Raw genomic sequence first — 19,732 nt, forward strand, 5'->3', positions numbered from 1 at the left:
AAACAAAAACTAAACCCAAGCACAAAAACAACTTCAGCACCAAAACCAAACCTTCCTTTGGAAATGTAATAACAGTATCAGGACCCTGCTTCTATGAGCATCAGTTTCCATGCAGGGTCCGATTAAGATGCTTCCTCTGGGGTTATCCCAAAGGGTAAATGATTATGTTTCTTCCAAGGCGGGGTCTCCCTTGGAGGATTGCTAAGAAGGGCATACTCTGGGCCACGGTGTACCACTCCCCGCATGTGGTCTTTCCCAACCTATATGTAGTACTCACTCCTCTTCATACCAGATGCAAGACTTGGACAACAGCCAAAATTTCCCATTTAAAACTGGGTTTTCTGCTTCTATTTTAAATGCAGCATCACGAGGAACTAGCTTTACACTACTTTTGCTTCCTTCCTTCCCTCTCACACACATTTGAGTCTTCCATATGTTGCACTATACAAAAGCTAGATGGCACTGTGGTCTACCTCCTCTTATCATGGGTTTTCCTCTGTATACAAGGGAACTCAAGCAGAACTCAAGCGCTGTAATTTGATAGCTCATTATCTCCGATCTTTTAGAAAATGGGATAAAGGTCATTTACCACGACCCCCTAGTTGTCTAAAGGACTTCCGCGAGTAACCAATCTCAATAGCAGGATAAACACTCCATGTGAAGAAGCCCTTGAGCACCTAGGCACATGGGATTATATTTCAGTTTGCAGTTTACATTTAGCACATTTTACAATAGCTCCACCCCACCCCTACCCCACCAGCTGCACAAAGTGATAAGGGGCACTATAACAGAGAGAGAGAAAGAGAAAACACAGGCAATTTAGGAAGGAAACAAATGGGGAAAGAATTCTAATGTCTTTATTTGGGTTCTACATTCACAGTAATTTCCTGAGCTGACCCTAAACATTTTACAAAGTAACCGGGCTAAGAATCAGCATTCAGATATCCACATCTTCATATTGAAATGATACACAGACAGCCTTTCCCCAGATGAATAATATCTAGGTCCACTCACCCCCACCAGCCCATCATGGGAAAACTCTGATTCACGAAGAGTATACCACTGAAGGTGAATTTTCTTTTTCAGGCCACATGGCCAGCAAGGCCATGAACTGCAAGGTTTAGCATAATTTGCTGATTTGGGTCCAGCCAGTGGGGAAACTAGCATTGAAGCCAGTCCTGAAAAGTCAGGTAAAGGCAGATAGAGGGTAATGTCCTTCCCTAGCCTATCAGGAGGTGATTTTTCTTAACTATGACTGGGTAAAAATCCAAAACCCACAGTCAGGCAACACCTTTATTAGGAACAACCAAAATGTCACAAAATAGTGAGCAGGCTTTCAGGTTCTACAGAACTCTTCATCAGACTGGTGGGTGGATAGCAGTGGAACTGGCTCAATGCTGAAGCCACAAAGTGTAGAGGAGGTAGCAGACTTCATTGGATTAGGCTCAGCTAGGTGCTATGCATGTTTCTAGTTGCACCTAAGGCTGCCGAGACAAAGAAACAACCTGTGCTTTGCTTATGACTGGGAGCCTTTCTACATGAGGCATTTTTTGTGGTCTTGTGATTCCTCAGTCACAGTAGTTTGTGGGTGCTTTTGTTTACACAACATCCTCCTCCTCCAGGGCCCCTCCCATTCTTTGCAACCAGTATGATTGGGGGGGGAGTCCTAATGAGGTATATCCTGAATGGCGGCATGAGACCCTTGTGTATTTGTGAAATTCTGCTATACCACAGCGCCACCTAGTGGTTGTGTAATGGAACATATAGAAAGGCAGAGAAAGAAAACCCCTGGGAGGGGGGGGAACACTTGTAAAGGAGCCAAGCTTAATTCCACAAAGAATTTGGAAGCAAAAGCCTCAGCAAAGTGGCAGGTTAAAAGCCTCATGTAGACAAGCCCTGGGAGACAGATTTGGGTAACTGTGGGATTTTATCCTTTCAAAAATGGGAGAGAATCCATTGTGTTTCTTTGTCCCAGCAGCCCTAAGTGCAACTTTAAACCTGCATAGCATCTAAGCGAGTCTGCCCATCCAATTAGTTTTGCTACCTCCTCTTACGCTCCATCTGAAGATTGGGGTTAGATGTGCACTTTGTGGCAACATCAAGGCCAATTTTGTTCCCCTCCCCCCACCCCTCTTCTTTACTTAACATCCAGCCTGATGAAGAGTTCTGGAAAACCTGAAAGCTTGCTCACTATTGTGTACCATTTTGGCTAGTCCTGATAAAGATATTGCCTGACTATGAGTTTTGTCTTATGCATCAGCCCAGCTTTGTTTGCTTTCTACTCAACTTTCTACTTAACTGAATACTTTGCCTAGAAGGACAGTTATTGTAATTTCAGTGTGAGACAACTTACTCAAACTGTGGGTTCCTCAAATGTGGAATTAACTCAGCGTGCTCTCATTGCAACCTGGGGCTAAATTTCATTTCTAGATCACTCACGTATAAAAATGTATCCAAAACTGGTGTCTCCATCACAGATAGCTCCCCTGGAGTTATCTATGGCCATAATCTGTTGGCTACATAATATGTTTTGACTTGAAAATCCTTAGTTCACATCATTACATTATTTTAAGACCACCTGGTTAATGAATTACACACAACAGATTAACTTCGGATACGTTGAAAGAGGATTCATTACTAGACTACAGCAGCTCTCCATTTACAAAAACTACCAGTACTCAGTACTGTCTGATTTGGATTTTTTTCCAAGTGGTTGTTCCACAATGGCTTTAAGTTGGATAGTTTCATAAAAGCAGTTTTTTAAAAATGAACTGGTTTTATGTGGTATGGACTGCAAAAGCAATTTCAAAAAGTATTGCACAGCAACTCAGCTAGAAATCTCAGCAACGTTTAAGATAATCATGGCATGTCTGATCATCTGTTTGCACCATTTCACGACTTTACCTTCTTACAAAGCACTGGAATGGCAGTGACATTACAACAGAGACAGTTACAGAGTTACATGGATATTAAAAGCAAAAATCATGTTGTTAGAAGACACATGTTGTGTTAGTGGTTGAAGAAAGAACACAGAACACAGACCTTTTCAAATGAACAAATGGTACAAAACGCATTTTCAGCATAATGGAAATGCAGCCTTCCAATTTTCTCAAGTCAGCATATTAAGAAAGCTTCCAAAACAGGAATAAAAGCTTAAAAAAAAAATAAGGGGAAAAAACTGTGATAAACCTACAATAGCTGGGATACTATAGCTCATAGGAAAAACAAGTTAGCAAGTCCAGCTGTTCAAAGCTGAACAATAGACAAGAAAAAACATGACTGAAGGGGAAAGTGTGAAGTGAGCTTTGCTTTTAAATGCAACCTTGTCATCTCCCTGGCTATTCAGGTCACATAGGCTGCTTGTAAATGCTTGTAACATGGTTGGCTCTGAGGTTAAGCTAGTGTTTAAACAGTAGTATACTTTAAGTACACAGCAGATCGCAGGGCCAAACTAAACATGACCATTAATTGTATGAAAGCAATTTACGTGCACGTTTTTTCTAATGTAAGCAGCCAAAGTGGAGAAGACAGAGCCAGTTCAGAACCTAACTCCCACCCCACAATGGTTGTTTACATTAGGGAAAAGTTCATTTTAGTTTGGTCCTAAAACTTTTTTTTTTTTTTTTAAGACAAATGAGGCCTACAAGACATTGGCCATAGTTTGAAAAGCGATCTACATACGTAACCAAGGCAATCCCTGAAAATGTTCCCACAGAGCCAAACTATTGTTCAGTTTGGAGAGCGTTTCACCTCAGCGGGTGCTTCCAAATGGAGAACTCGTAGCACTACCAATTGGATGCCATTGTGCAGCTAATCTGTCCTTTCTTTCTTACTAGATTTTTCATGGTAAGAAAAACAATGAAAGAAACATGGGAGGGTTACAAGCTGAAGACAGTGTCTGGACCCCCCATAACATTCTGTGAATGAGGCAGGGTGATGGCGCAATAAAAGCCTCATACTCATACATACATATACGTTATTTAGATCATATCAATTATTCTGGTGAGGGTGGAGGAGTTGGAAGTGTAGACATGATGGGGTACATGCCCACGCACACTGAACATATGCAAGTGTGCAGCTGATGTACTCATTCAACCACATATGAATTGTAGCAAAGCTCTCCATGCTGACAATACTTGCTACGTTGCTCCATGTTTGAGATTATAGTTTCAGCTGACCAGAACCATATAATGCATTTTGGAGTGGCAGTAGCTAGGGTATATTAATAACAGTACAAGCAATCACTAAAGTCATGCCTCTTAGCCGCTTTTTGCCGCTGTGAGGGGGAAAGACCTGATATCTCTGCAGCTGCAGTGTGGGTGGGGAGTTCCCTTGCAGAAAAATACTGGTACAGTTGCTACGCTGAGAGATAAACAGCCAATGCATAGTGCCAATCCTCTGAAGCCCACTTTTGTACTGTAGAATGTTAAATGAAGGGCCCGGTTCACACGTAACAACTAACTATGGATTTGTCAGGGGTGTTTCTGAGCGTAGGGAGGGAGATCGCAGTTCAGATTCTGAAGGAGAACCGCCAGACATGGGGGAGGTGTTTTCCCAGGCTAGTCCGGACATGAGAAGGTCGGCTTCCCAGGTTACAAACCTCCATCTGGCTGAGGATGAGGGTCCCTCTTCACACACACCCCCCATGAGAGGCAGCCAACAGGAGGAGGCAGGGTCTGGGAAATATGACCTAATAGATGCCAGACACAGGTGCAGAGCAGAGAGAGAAGGCCAGGGCGGAACTCAGATGGTCTACCCGATTGGCCTTGTGTGAAAAGCTGTGCTTAGAGGCCTCAGGAGAAGAGAGGGACCTCCCCCGCTTAAGTTAGGCTAGTCAGACCGCCTCCCAAAGGCTGCGCTTAGAGGCCTCACGAGAGGGACCTCCCCTGCTTAAGTTAGGCTAGTGAGACTGCCTCCCTCTTCAAAGGCAGGCAACTCTCGTACCTTCCTTTTGAATCCCCTGAAGGCATTCCTTTGTAGACTGGGAGTCCCTGAGAATTTGCGTCTGTATGACCCTGTGAAGTAATGGATTAAAAGCTGTAGACTGAAGCCTCTCATCTGTGTATGTTTGGGCTTAGAAGTGGGGGCTAAAGGAATCCTGATGGGGTTAAACAACCCATAGCTGGTCAGGGCCATACTGAAGCAAGTGAGTGAGCACAGTACCTCCTGCTTCTGCTTTAGTGAACAACTGAGGAACCATTCTTGGGTTGTTTGGTGTGCCATCTGAATCCAGAACTCTGGGGTGTTGCGGGACAAACAACCCAGAGTTTGAACCCGTGGTTTGTTGTTGAGTTAAAACTCTGGTTTGTTTGTTCCTCAACAGCCCAGAGTTCCAAATTCAGATGTTGCATCAAAAAGGGACTGGTAATATTTACAAAAACCAGATGCAAAGCAGAAACGGCAAGCGGGCAGGAAACAGCATGCTTGCTCTCGCACAGACCTAGCAATTCAGGGGTTAAACAAACCATAATTTCCATTATGTGCATACTATGTCAAGGTATCCATTCTGTGGATGGGCCAGTATCCACAGAACTGTTATTTTATTTTATCATTTGCACTTTATTTTACTGCTAATTGTAGTATTTTCTTTATACATATATTTCAGGTGAAGTATATAACTTTTAGATGTGGTGAATACCTGCATATTTTAATTGACAAAAATCATGCATCTTTAAACAGGTTTTTTTTTTTTTAATTCCAAACACGAAAAGTGGCTTAGAAGACATAACATTCAAATAAAACATATACGAGGGTTTTTTTATTTCATATAATTGTTTTCCCCTTATACTTGGATTTCGTTTTAAATATCATTACCAGCCCCAATCCCTCAGGAAAGATTAGACTAAAACTCCAAAACAAATAAATGACTTGGCTACTCAAAAATGTGAGGAGTGTGTAGAAAGGCTCGGTGACAATGACACTATTGTTGCAATCCTAAAACACACTCACTAGGAAGTAAGTTTCAACAAACTCAAGCTGTTTCAATCAGGGCATGATTCTGCAGCAGTGTAAGCTTAAAACGAAGCTATTGTAAGGTTTACACTGGAATTTTCTGTTTTCCCACAAACCAGCAGATCCTCAAAATTTGCAGACTAAAAATTTGCAGACTAAAAATTTGCAGACTAAAAAGGAATAAATACTCCTTTTGCTTAACTGCATAACTGAAATACAAACCAAGATTATTAGCAGTCCAAATATTTCAAATTAACTGCCTGAAGTGATGAAAACGTCCTCAGGGCTAAGTCTGAGGATACATGATACAGCCACCTGCTAAAGCTAAGCTGATTTTTGTCTGGTCAGTGTCTGTGGTCTGGAAAGATATTAGGAAAGAGCACTAACCATGGGCAAAACTGGAACAGAAGTGTCTCAAAGTGTTTCCCACTCAGAAATGATAGCTGATTAACATATCCAAAATCTGCCAAATTAAAGCATGAACACACCCTCAAATTTGCATTTTGAAATGGCATCCCTGTGCTAATCTGCGTTAAGTGTAATTTCTCGTTCAACATTTATTTTTTCAATTTTGTAATACCCCCGTGTCTAGTAATTAATTGCGGTCAAAGTCTAAGAAATATGCAGGCACAGGAACATTGTATTGTATTTATTATACATAATAACCATATTATCTATAATAATAAAAAGGGGGGTGTTTCTGTCTGTTAACACCATAGCATCAAGACTGTGAAACCCAGACACCGGAAACTTGGCATGCATAGTAAGGAGGTCCTAGGGTTGTGCGCCTCAGGGTTATTTAGTTTTTTAAATGCATTGATTATTTTAAATTAATTTAAATGAGTCTGTATGTTTGAAGCCTGCAGTTACAACTTCAGTCACTAGGTGACAAATTTCCCTAATAGCTTTGCAGTTGATACAGTCTGTAAAGCCAGGGGAAATTAGTAGGCTGAGAGACAAAGTTATATGGTTTTTCCCTCCCAACTACTGAGGGGCATCCCGCACACAGGGGAATGGAGTGGACAGACCCCTTCCGCAGGAGGTCACAGGGCTGCACCGATACAGGAGCCCAAAGTCAGAGGTGCCTGCGGGCATGGTTTCACTCATAGGAAACTAGGAACATAGGAAGCTGCCTTATACTGAGTCAGACCATTGGCCCATCTAGCCTAGTATTGTTGACACTGACTGGCAGCAGCTCTCCAGGGTTTCAGGAAGGATTCTTTCCTCGCCCTACCTGGAGAAGCCGGGGATCAAACCTGGGACCTTCTGCTTGCACAGCGGGTGCTCTATCACACTGAACTATGGCCCCTCCGCTCAGACGGGCCGGGCACAATGTGCCCAGCTCTGACAGCTACCTACGTTTGCTTAAGGGCTATTCCAACAGCTATTCCAAACTGTGAGGCCTGGGCTCGTTCACTAGTAACTAGCTGTCAGGATTGCCCCTGTTGCCTTCTGAATCCTCCAATAGCCAGAATCAACACTCAGACAAAAGGGCTGCTTTCCAAGGCTTTAATTCCATTCAACCTAATGAAGCTTACAGATGCTAATTGCCTGAGACTCAGAAGAAATACAAAGGAACAGCCTACCAGGGGTTTCTAAAAGTTAGGACATCAGTTGGTCTCCGTTTTGGGAAAAGCACGGCAACTCTCTGAACTTAAGGAGTTGGAGGGGAAGGTCTCCCCGTCTCCCGTGGGGCCTTGGGGCACAGCTGTTGACATCGAGCCAATCGGGCTGACCGCCTGAGTTTGTGCCTGCGCCTGTGCCTCGCATCTGAAAGCTCAAGTTGTCCCTCCCTTTCCATGCCAGGGTCACTGTCGCTCCCAGGAATGTAAGCGGGGGGGGGCTCCCCCTCCAGCTGTGCCACTGAAACCTGAGAGAGTTCCTCTCCCATGGATTGTATCTCCTCCTGAGAATCAGAGCTGCTTTGGGACTCTATGGGCTCAGATCCAACCCTGACACTAATAGTAAACAAATATAACTATGTTAAATGATGAAATTTCTTCCAGGCAAAGCAGATCCAGTGAAACTATTCATCACGAACAGTACCTTCATACTCCACTGTCAGATTATTGTCACATACACTGACTTGGCAGTTACCATAAGCAGCTAAACAAGGCAAGTTATTTTGTTTGCATCCATAGCACAACATTGACCACCTTGTTACACAGTTGCACCTAATCATTACAACAAGCTGGATGTAGGGATGGCCGTGAATTTCTCCACGAATCTCGGGGAGGCTGAATGCCAACGCATTCAGCCCCCCGAAATTGTTGGTGAAATTCTCCGCCCCCCCCGCCCCCCGCCATGGGACTTACGTCCCTCGAATGTCCCTCTCGGCGGCAGGTCCCGGCGGCATTTCGGCGGGGCCGGGGGCGGCGGCCGGTCTTCCGACCGGCTGCCACCGCCGCCATTACAAGGTGAATGAAAAAACAACAACACACACCCGTGATAGGCTACGTAACGATTAACATAGCCTATCATGGCTAGATTTCCAAAGTCAGCCGTGATAGGCTACGTTAATCGTTACGTAGCCTATCACGGGAGACTTTGGGGGGAAAAAAAGCGCGTACGCAAATGGCGGCGCCCATGGGCGCCGCCATTTGCATTCCTTATTTGGGCCCGGGTAGTCTACGTAAAGATTTACGTAGACTACGATGAAAATAAGGGCAACGCTATTTGTGTTGCCCTTATTTTCGCCGTAGTCTACATAAATCTTTATGTAGATTACCCGGGCCCAAATAAGGAACACAAATGGCGGTGCCCATGGGCGCCGCCATTTGCGTACGCGCTTCTTTTTTTTTTCAAAGTCACCTGTGATAGGCTACGTAACGATTAACGTAGCCTATCACGGCTGACTTTGGAAATCTAGCCATGATAGGCTACGTAAATCGTTACGTAGCCTATCACAGGTGTGGTTGTTTTTTTTAAAAAATTCACTTTTGTATTTCGTGGCCGGGGAGATGGGGCGCTTCTCCCCGGTCTGAATTTCAGCCAGGTGAGGCGGGGCGCCTCCCCCCCGGCCTGAATTTCGGCCGGGCGAGGCGGGGCGCCTCCCCCCCCCGGCCTGAACTTCGGGGGGAGAACCGAAGCGCCTCCCTCCCACCGCGAAGCAAGCTGTGGGACCAGGTAAGTGACTTTCGTACATCACTAGCTGGATGTGCCTGACCTTGTCTGATCTCGGAAGCTAAGCAGGGTCAGCCCTGGTTAGTACTTGGATGGGAGACCACCTGGGAATAGGCTTCCTGCACTGAGCAGGGGGTTGGACCCGATGGTCTTGTAGGCCCTTTCCAACCCTATGATTCTATGATTTTCTCAAGTCATTCAGGAGTTGAAGCCATATCAGACGTTTTTGATCAGTACATTTGATCTTTCAGATACAAAACTTCATGCTGCATCAAAGCACGTAGCACAAATTTCCCCAATGGGAAAAGCATCCCACAAAAAGTATGCAAGAAATGAACATCTGGCCAAAAAATTGAATGCGGAATACCCAAGTAATGAAGAGCAGCATATAGCATTTCTCAGGACATGTAGTTACTTAGAAACAAATGCTTCTGTTACAATTTTGCCTGTCAAACTGTGTTTTTCCTAGACTACTGTATTTTTCCTAGATGCAAAGCCACGTGGGAACCCTTTGTATGCCACCTTCAGTTCTATGATAGAAGCAAGGTGGAATATAAATAAATGTAAATAAAATTAATGAATTTAATTTAATATTTCCATTATTGCATATAAACTCTAGACCATATGTAGGCAAAGTGGTGCCCACAGGCACCAATGTGCCCCAGACACCTTTCTTGGCACTACCAAGGTGCCCCACCTCTCTCAATTCTTTTTTTTTAAATTAACACTTTTTCTTACTGGCAGCTGGGATGGCTATGAAATAGTTTTGTGTTGATGCTGAGAATTAGATTCAAATTAGTTGTTTAGTGTGTTGGGGCTCAGACCTCTGCCTTGTACTCACAGGTTACTTGTCCTCTGGCATGCCTCCCATGGTGGTCATTTTGTGGTGGTGCTCAGGAGAGCTTTTCAAATAGTTAAATGTGCCCGCAGGGCAAAGGGTTTGCCTACCCCTGCTCTAGATCAAGCTGTACGCAACACTTGATCATGTGCAGCTTTTCCTTAACAGAAATGTAGATGCAGAGGTTCCCAGATCTTTTCCTTTCATCAGGGGTGGGGAGGCTGGTGGGGTGTGATTTTTTCAGGAAACAGAGGGGAAAGGTGTTAAGAAGCTCCTTCTCCAATACGAGTCTTCTGCTGCCAATTGCCGCTTCCACAGCTATATTTATTTATATGATTTCAGGGCAAAACCACATGTGACAGCTACAAGATTCATGTTAAGCCATTAAGGACACAATCCAGTGGAGGCTGCTGGCTCCAATGTCAGTGGGGCAGTGAATCCACTCTGTGTTTCAGCAAGAGCCCTAAAGGCGCTATCTAAGCTCCTTTAGAATTCTGACTGGTTCTATTTATTTATTTATTTATTTATTTCATTTCTATACCGCCCAATAGCCGAAGCTCTAGATGAAACCCAGAGTGGATTCACCGTTCCAATGGCATCAGAGCCACCAGTCTCCGCTGGCATAACCTTATGCATATTTAGACACAAAATAGTCCTGCAAGGTTGGCTGGGGAATGCTGGGAGCTGTAGGACTTTTTTTCTGTCTAAACATGTACAGGATTGTACCCCAACTTACTGAGGGTTCCCATTCTCAATTCAACTTTCATTGCTATTTGAGAGCACATGAAGATCCAGTTTCTATTTTTTTTTATAAACAGAAGGTGGTCCAGTTAAAAAGTTGCTTAACATACCTACTTGGATTGGCCTGGTTTTTGACGTAACTTTTATGGATTTTCTTCATGAATAACCAAATAGGCACTCCTCAAGATTTATGTTTTCTGATCAATACAAACCTCTATACATTGAGCTATTAGTCTTACCCTGGCATAGTTTAACAATTCCTGTTACGATGATGACAATAAGGGCAATGACTTTGGCATAGGTGAATGCATCCTGCACCCTTGTTCCCCATTTAACATAGGCACAATTTATAAACGTTAGAAGACCTAGGAGACAAAAAGGGAAGCAAGGAGGGCGTTAGAAAGTGGTTATGATTCTTTTTAAATCAAGCACTGGCTTGAAATTCTCTTCTATACCATAACATGTAACAACTACATATTAGTGCAGACAAGCTTAGCAGGCTGGGTTAAGTAGAACTATAGTGTTTAAGGGAGCTTGTAAACAATCGTCCTGTTTGCTATTTAACACTTGCTTAGCTTAAAACAAGCTTCAAAGCAGAGAGGACATAGATACTTTTTATGGAGAAAGTCTACAAGGTATGAACATTCTTGGCCCAAGTCCCAGTCTACTCGTCACTTTTAAAGTCACCTTGCAATCAGCCCCTTCAAAGCTAAGAAAGACTGGAAAACATTTATTTTTAATTCACAACATTTTTGTTGAAAATAGGAAGCACCACTTAGGAATTCTGTTATTTGACAACACTAGAGACTGTCAGTTTGACATTTGAGAAAACCAAACAAAAACAGTAACCAGACCTGAAGCTTAGGAAAATTTAAAGGCAGTTCCAAAAATGTTTTTGTACAGTTTCATACTAAAAATATGTCAAATAGTGAAAATCAATTCCTTGTTGACACATTTCCTTATTCAGAGGCTATTTCAAAAAGTTCAAAATGGCTCTAAGCAAATATGTGCATGGTAAACTCCCCCAAACATAAACTTTATATTATGGAAAAGTGTGGTTAAACAGTTGTTAGTGAGACTACAAACAGGAGAGCACCCGCCATACAAAGGTAATTCTGCAGAAATAGTAAATCATCATGGAACAACAATTCAAACTTTAAATATCAGCTTTTAAAAGACACTTTGCTTTTTATTTATTTTTTTACATAAAGGAGAGTGCAATCCCCCAACATTAAAACTATCTTACAAAAATATTGAATGATTGAATCAGATGGTAAGTAAACAATGATTTAGAGGACCAGGAACTTGAAGGCTTTCTCCTCCCCTTCCTACTTCCTTTTCACTAGGAGAGTCTCTCCTCCATTTTCAGGTTGTTCTAACCATGATGTTCCATGATGCCCAAATCAAGCAAACCATGGTTAGTACTAGCCTCCAATCATGGTTTGCAAACTCTCCTCATTTTCATTAACGACAGTTTGCTTCCCTCATTTGGATGTCAGTTGCAGTCAGAGCAATCCAGAAATGTGAAATGAATCAACACACTGATAAGGATGAAGGAGCATATGTGAGCACGCAATGAATTCCTACTGCTTCCAATCATAATTTGGAGGGTCATCTCAACTGAGCCATTATAATGATGCAAAAGCCACTGGCCAAAAGCAATAACATTTGATTGATTGGATCCATTATAATGGTATTTAATTAATTTTGACTAAAGAATGAAAATGGGGAAAAGATTTCACAATGGAAAAATTGCCCCCTTCATAAAACCATACACATAAGAATGACATTACCACTCAAAACTAAAATTAATAGAAACAAATTGAATAAGGACACAATCCCTTGCATGTTTAGACAGAAAAAGTCCTACAATTCCCAACATGCCCTAGCCAGCCATGGCTGGCTGGGACATGCTGGAAACTGCAGAACTTTTTTCTGTCTAAACATGCATAGGATTGCACCCTAATAATTTCAACAACAAACCAAACAAGAAACAGGATGGTGGGAAGAGTAGAATTATTGGGACAATCTGCCTTTCTCTCCCATCCAAGTATAGTAATTCTTATAGATAGGTTACCTTGTTGGCAGTGGCAAGACAAATTAAAAGCTTAGGTTGATTTGTCCTGACAAAATTAATACAATTACAGAAGTCTTGCATTCAACATTCCATCCCCACAACTTCTGTCCAAATCGAATGATACAACCAGCATGTGATTATTCTCAAGGTACTTGTCATGGGATCATCAGGAGATTGGGGTGGAGATGGATGGAAAAGAGAAAGGAAGGCAACTATTTGTAATTATAAAAAACAAAAACAAAGATAGCTGTGCTGATCCAAGAGAAAAAAATCCAAAATCCACAGTTGCGTAATACCTTTATTAGAACCAACCAAAATTCCACAAAAAATTCCACAAGTTTTGAGTTCTCTAGGACTCTTCCTCAGGTTAGGTAGTACAAAAAGCAGGGGATGGGGGGGTGCTTCTGGGTAAATTCTCTATTTGGATGTCAGAAGACCTTAATATTGTAACTGCAACAAAATGTGGTGAAAAATTAAACACTGTTAACCATCCTGAATCTCTTAATACTCATATTTGAATTTTTTAAAGAAAGAATGCAATGGAAACATTTACAATCTTCACCCCCAAAAATGAAACGAGGAACATTTCCTCATAACCCAAATGGCAGAATAATGATGATGAATGCCCCATTCTTTTCCACTTAAGTCCCACACACAATCAATGAAACAGACAAAGCCTGAGTAAAGGAAGCAAGACTACAATGGTGCAGCCTGCATCACACATTTTGAAGCCATAGAGCTCGTCAGGCTGCTAGAGAGTGAGCAGTTGAAAGTAACATTTTCAAAGGCTGCTTAACTTATTACCAAGCCCAGCAGCACAAGTTGTTTCAGCTAAGCCAGGGCTATTTGACAAACCAAACTAGACACACAGGGAGTATCTTATGAGAACACAAAGAACTTATGAAACGACTCAGTAAACAAGACTGTGATGAAATCTCTCCTCCTCAGTGTAGCAGATGATTTTTTGTTTTTTGGTTATTACGCAAGTTTGCATTCACAACTGCTTTGTCCTACTTAGCTCCTGAGATCACAGGTGAAGACCAAGATTGTACCCTGAAAAGAAAACTATGCCCTGCAAAGTGAAACGCCCATGATGCAGTGAATCAATACTCTGTCATATCACTGTAAACATGGTTCCTGGAGAGGGACTCTGTCTTCTCCATCTCTTGTGATAGAAAAGCATTATACTGTCTACAAGAGTTACATGTCTGTTTAGTTATCCTGGTTCAATTTACAATAAGGAACATCGAAAATTTGTGCACTGCCCCCTCCACCACTTTGCCCAGTAGAGTAATGCCACTATAATCCTGATGGTAAGAAAAGACTGACAGACTGTTCAGCTCTAGAAACACACACCACTTTCAATTAATTTAAATCACCTCAAAAGTAGGTTTGAAAATTACTCCAATTCTAAGCACTGAAAATGCAGGATTAGGAAATACAACATGACTACAATAATTATAAACATAATTAACAGAAGACTAAGAACTCTGAAAATTAGTTTCGCATATGATTAGTTAAAATACAAGCCATGTTTGCCCAAGACAGGGGGAGAAATAAAGAAGTAACAGCAGATGATGGCTACATTCAGACAATAATATCTTGGCTGAGTATTAATGAACAAGCTTTTTCCCCAAGCATGAAGCCCCTCTCTCCTCCCTTTGTGGCACACCTCAATATAATGTGGAAGTCCTTCATTAACTATGGGTCCTGTTTTGTCCAAACTGGGAAACTATAGTTACCAACTTTGGAACAAGTCAGGATCTTAAACCAACTTCAAACTACCATTTACTATCCTGGCTTGTTCCAAACCTGGTAACCATAGGCCCAGTTTGCACGCAACAACTCATGGGTTGCTTAAACCATGGGTTGTCGGGGCGATGACCAAGGAAACGAGTGCACTAACTCCCATGTGCGCACCACTTCCACTTTGAATCAACTTGTTTCATGTGACATCTGAACCTGGAAGTCCGGGTTGTTTAGGGTCAAACAATGCAGAGTTTAACCCAACCATCACCCATGTTTTGTAGTTGGGTAAAACTCTGGGTTGTTTGTGCCTATTCTAGGTTGTGCTATTCTAGGTTCAGATGTCACATCAAACAACCCAGGAATGCGGCATTTCTGGGTTGTCGATTAAAGCCGGTTGAAAGTGGAAGTGATGAGCATTCGGGAGGCAGCTTACTCACTCCCTTACTTGTGGCCCTGCCAATTCATGGGTTAAACAACCCATGAACTGACATTATGTGTGAACCAGGTCATAGTTTCCCTGTCCAGACAAAACAGGAAACTATGGTTAATTGGAGACTTCCACATTTTATTGAGGCATGCCATGTAGGGAAGGAAAAAGTGGTTGCATGCACAGGCAAAAGGATATTATTGTCCAAACACAGCCAATGAGGCTGTTCTGCTCAAACAGTAATTATTCAACCGTGCAAACATGTATAGGGGAGAATCACTATGGCAGAACATTCATATATACAAGATTTTTTGCATAGATAATGGAGCGATGGCTTAATATCGCTTCACTAAGACTCTGTATCTTTTAAGGGTGTGACCCCAGCATTCCATCCACAGTTTTGTGCATGCAAGATGTACAGAAATCAGTAGGCATATAATTCCCTCTTCCAATACTAGAGCTCAAGATCACGTGATGAAATTGGGGGTGGGGGTTAATTCTTTATTATGTGTATATCCCACTTTTCTTCCACAGAGCACAAAGCAAAGTTCTTCCCATTTCCAGTTATCCTCACAACAACCCTGTGAGGCAGGTTATGTTGAGAGATAGTGAAGGACACCCAGTGAGCATCATAGCAGAGTGTAGTCCATGTCATCTGGAGAATACCAGGTTGGGGAAGGCTGGCCTAGAGAGCCGGGCTAGGACTAGTGAGATCCAGGTTCAAATACCAGCTCAGCCAATTCATTGGGTGACCTTAGGCCAGTCACTGTAGATGATGGGAACTGTAGGCAAATTAGACAAATTTATGAGCAGCATAGTTCTATCATAGGCTATTAGTTACAATCGGGAGAGTTATTGATGATATATGATAATATATAGACACACACACACACAGATATATAGATATAGATAGATAGATAGATAGATAGATGATTTTTAAAACATTTAAGAGAGCAATCCTATTGTCCCTGGGAGAGCCAAGGACCATATAGGATAAGAACATAAGAAGAGCCATGCTGGATCAGACCAAAAGTTCTGCACTCATCTTCACACAGTGGCCAACCATATGCCCACGGGAAACCCACAAGCAGAACATGAGTGCAACAGCACCCTCCCGCCCATGTTCCCCAGCACCTGATGTACACAGGCATCCTGCCTTTGATACTGAAGGTAGCATTAAGACATCAGGACTAGTGGCCATTGACAGCCTTCTCCTCCAGGAGTTTGTCTAACCCCCTTCTAAAGCCATCCAAATTAGTGGACATCATTACATCTTGTCGTAGCAAATTCTACACTCCTACGACCTCCGGAGGGAGACTCTGACATACAATCCCTCCCCCCATGCCCCTGCAGCCAGCATGGAAAGAACCACAGCGCCTGCTTTCAAGGTCACAAGAAAGCAACCTCAGAAAGGCTTCAAGGAGGGTGAAAAGGGGGTGGGATGGTGGGTGGGGAGAGGAGAGGCCTCCGTCTTCCTCCCGCCATGCTGGCAAGAGCCCAGCAGGGCATAGGATTTTCAGAAGCCTCTGAGCTTCGAGGTTTCCTCTGATAGGTTATATATCTGCTACGATGCAATCCCACAGGATTGCTCCTTAAAGCAGTCTTTAAAACATTTTCAATTACAGTGCCTATTTTAAAAAACAAAACAAAAAAAACTTCGTTTAAAGAAAGATATGAATTTAATACAGGGCTGGGGAACCTATAGTCCAACAATATTTGGAGAGCCCATTAACCCTGCCCAGTGGCCATGCTGATTTAATAGAAAAGTGTACAGTGATAAACCACACACTTTCTAGTCTTGAAACATCTGATGTTAAGCATTATCAATACCACAATGTGCCAGGTATTATGTTTATTACTGTGCGTTTCCTAAAGGACCCAAGATGCCATCCTGTAATCTCACCAGGATTATCCACCGAAATCTTATACTCCTATGCCCTCCAACTACTCAATCAATGAAGGCTCAAAGGCTTTTGTGGCACCTCAAAGACTAACACATTTATTATGCCATAAGCTTCCCATGATTTAAAAATAATTTTTAAATCAATCCCACTAAGAGGAAGAATCTCTCCGAGACCCAGTGTTGATGACAAAGAGGGAATGGCCATCATTTTTATGTCCTTGTGAGCTTCCAGAAACACACAGCTGGTCAGTGTTGGAAACTGTATACTAGATTAGATGACAATTTGGCTTATTCCTCTAAAGCAGCCTTCCCCAACCTGGTTCTTCTAAAGCAGCCTGTTAGGATTGGGCCCAAGCTCCCTCATTTCGTTTTGGACTCTGATTCAGATTCAGAGGCACAGCTAGAAGAAGCCTAGCCAAGACAGGGAGCAGGGGAGGGAATTCCCCAAGACCATCCAGGAGTCAGGGCTCACTGAACAGGAGGCCCAGGCTCAAAGACCATCATTCTCTTTTCCGGTGGGAACTCACCCTTTGGCAGAGTGGGAGGGAGCACTGGAACTGACAGATGCCAGAGTCTGGCACGGAGTTAAGCAGGCAGAGTTGAGAGGAAGTGGGAGGCATTCTGCCAGATTCACTGCCCATCAGAAGTTGGGTCAGAAGGACCCTCCCTGAAGGAGGAGCCCAGTAAAAGCCTGGAAACAGCAGAAAACCATCCATTTGAGTTGAGAGGCAACTGCCTTGCTCTGTTTAGCTAATTAGGTGTAATGCTACAGGTGTGAAGAGGTGTTATTAACCGAATACAAATTATTACGCAGCAAATCCCTGTTACCTCACTACTCAGCAGGAGGGTTTAACAATCCCTGACACAGGCTTCCACAACCTGGCACCTTTCAGATATGTTGGACTACAATGCCCATAACCCCCAGCCAGCAGAGATGGCTGAGGGATTATGGGAATTGTAGCCAAAGATATATAGAGGCCACCATATTAGGGAAGGCTGTTCTAAGGAATGCCCAGTCTGGGACATTCTAACGGTGATCTTCTGCCTGCAACGCAAGACTTTCTTGCTCCTATTTTTGACTACCCCAGAGTAGGGATATTGCCAGCATTCAAGCAGCACTAAGGCAAGCACAGCCCTGCTTGCCACCTGCTTTAAGCAGGGCTGTTCTTGTCTGGACCCTAAAAGCCCTTCTCCCAGCTCAAGAACTTATCTTTCAGGCAGGGGAAGGCAGAAAGTACACTCAGGGCCCCAGCAAAGTAGGGACTGGGACTACGCAGTCTGAGAATCTGTGGTGGGAAACTGATGGTGGTGCATCATATCTGCACCACCATCAGGGGTGGGAAACTGATGCATAATTTCTGCTGGAGAGATCCCCATGGAAATGAATCACTACCGTTCTCCAGCCACAAATTTTGGGTCTGGTAGCCCAAGTTCAGGTCCCAGTTCCAGGTGGGAAAGTATACTTCACTGGGGTACTGGGAGCATTTGCTACTTTCCCCTGCCCCAAAGGTAAGTTCTTGCATTTGGAAACAGAGGAGAGGCCAATACTTTCCAAGTGCCTTCTAGCCTTTTGGGAGTGTCCGATGGGAACGCTCACAGAAGCTTTGCCCTTTCAGGCCAGTGGGATGGTCATGCACCCAAGACTAATTCAACCCTGGTCCCTCCACTGTTTACCTTCCCATGAGTTTTTAAATGTTGTGGAAGCATACTGAACCTCAGCAAGTGTAGAAGCATACAGATCTTCAGCAAACGCATCCACTTGCAGCCAATGCCCAGTTGGGTTCCTCCTTTTCCCCAGCCTACATGAAGGTGTCAGGTTCAGACCTACTGAAGTGTCTAACCCTTGGTTTCATAAAATACTTACATATACAAGCAGCTGCAATAAGACGGCAAGCGACATAAGGAGGTTGGCAGGAAGGGAAGACAGGTTGCACTATGTAGTTGGCAAAAGTTATTGCAATAATTGCCTGGCTAGTCGGCTCAATGATCAACAGTGAAGTCCACAGACGTATAAAGGCAATGAAGCTTCCAAAGGCCTCCAAGATATATGCATAGCTCGCTCCTGACTTAGTGATAGTGGTCCCAAGTTCAGCATAGCAAAGCGCTCCAATCACGGAAAAAATCCCCCCAATTGCCCAAATTACTAGCGACAATCCATAGGATGTGCTGTAGTTAAGTACTCCTTTGGGGGAAACAAAGATACCTGAACCAATCATGTTTCCTACGATTAGGCTGATCCCATTAAGAAGGGAGATTTCTTTTTTCAGCTGCATAGCTCCTTCGTTTCCTTCATTTGTTTGAGTGCTGCTGCTTTGATCATTTTTGCCAGCTTCCTCGATTGGGCGATATTCAGTCAGTAAATTAAGAGGTGAAAAGTTCTCCCTCTCTTCCATCGTGATATCAGCATGTATCCACTGCCAATGCAAGTCCCAAACTACAACAAAAGATGAAGGTAAAATTAAAACCTTAAGACATGCTTGCTTCCTAGTGTGAAAGGTGGGATTCAATTGGCCATGTGACTTAGAAAACTAGCACTAATCTCTCACAGAAGTATTTATTACAGGGCTACACTGATTTTGACCCATCTTATGATATGAAGCCATAATATACAAGGAATAAAACAAAAACGGATACTCACATTACTTTGTGGTAGATCTCTGGTAATTACTAAGAAAAAGTCTTAATGCTGAAGCGTATACAATTTTTTTCAAAATCGGTCTAAAGCAGGCTTGTATATAGCCAGTTGCCCAGTCACCTGTAGTGGAAAAGGTTTGTCTCCCCGTAAAAAGGCAAGAAAATTTTTGTACACTGGAAGCTTACATTGTTAGGGGCTGAGCGACGTGGTGCAGCCGTGCTCATGCATTCAGCTTACCAGTTACTATAATGCCTGAATAGGGCTAATGTGTCACAATAGCTAACAAG

The 19,732-nt window shown here is 43.0% G+C and overlaps 1 protein-coding gene across 2 annotated transcripts in view; it reads right to left on the reverse strand.

The window, feature by feature from the left end:
* SLC7A6 (solute carrier family 7 member 6) overlaps positions 1 to 19,732 on the reverse strand; it is a 56,891-nt gene that overhangs the window by 26,601 nt on the left and 10,558 nt on the right. For both annotated transcript variants that reach the window (XM_084812068.1, XM_084812069.1), the window contains exons 2-3: positions 18,675 to 19,244; positions 10,894 to 11,019 (exon numbers count right to left, since the gene is read on the reverse strand). In XM_084812068.1, the coding sequence (XP_084668194.1) occupies positions 10,894 to 11,019; positions 18,675 to 19,203 (655 nt within the window). In that variant the 5' untranslated portion in view covers positions 19,204 to 19,244. The remainder of the gene's footprint in view (positions 1 to 10,893; positions 11,020 to 18,674; positions 19,245 to 19,732) is intronic.

The sequence above is a fragment of the Heloderma suspectum genome, chromosome 8 (genome assembly GCF_057233095.1).
Source record: "Heloderma suspectum isolate Gila_16-S chromosome 8, 16-S_ref, whole genome shotgun sequence".
Taxonomy (NCBI): Eukaryota; Metazoa; Chordata; class Lepidosauria; order Squamata; family Helodermatidae; genus Heloderma; species Heloderma suspectum.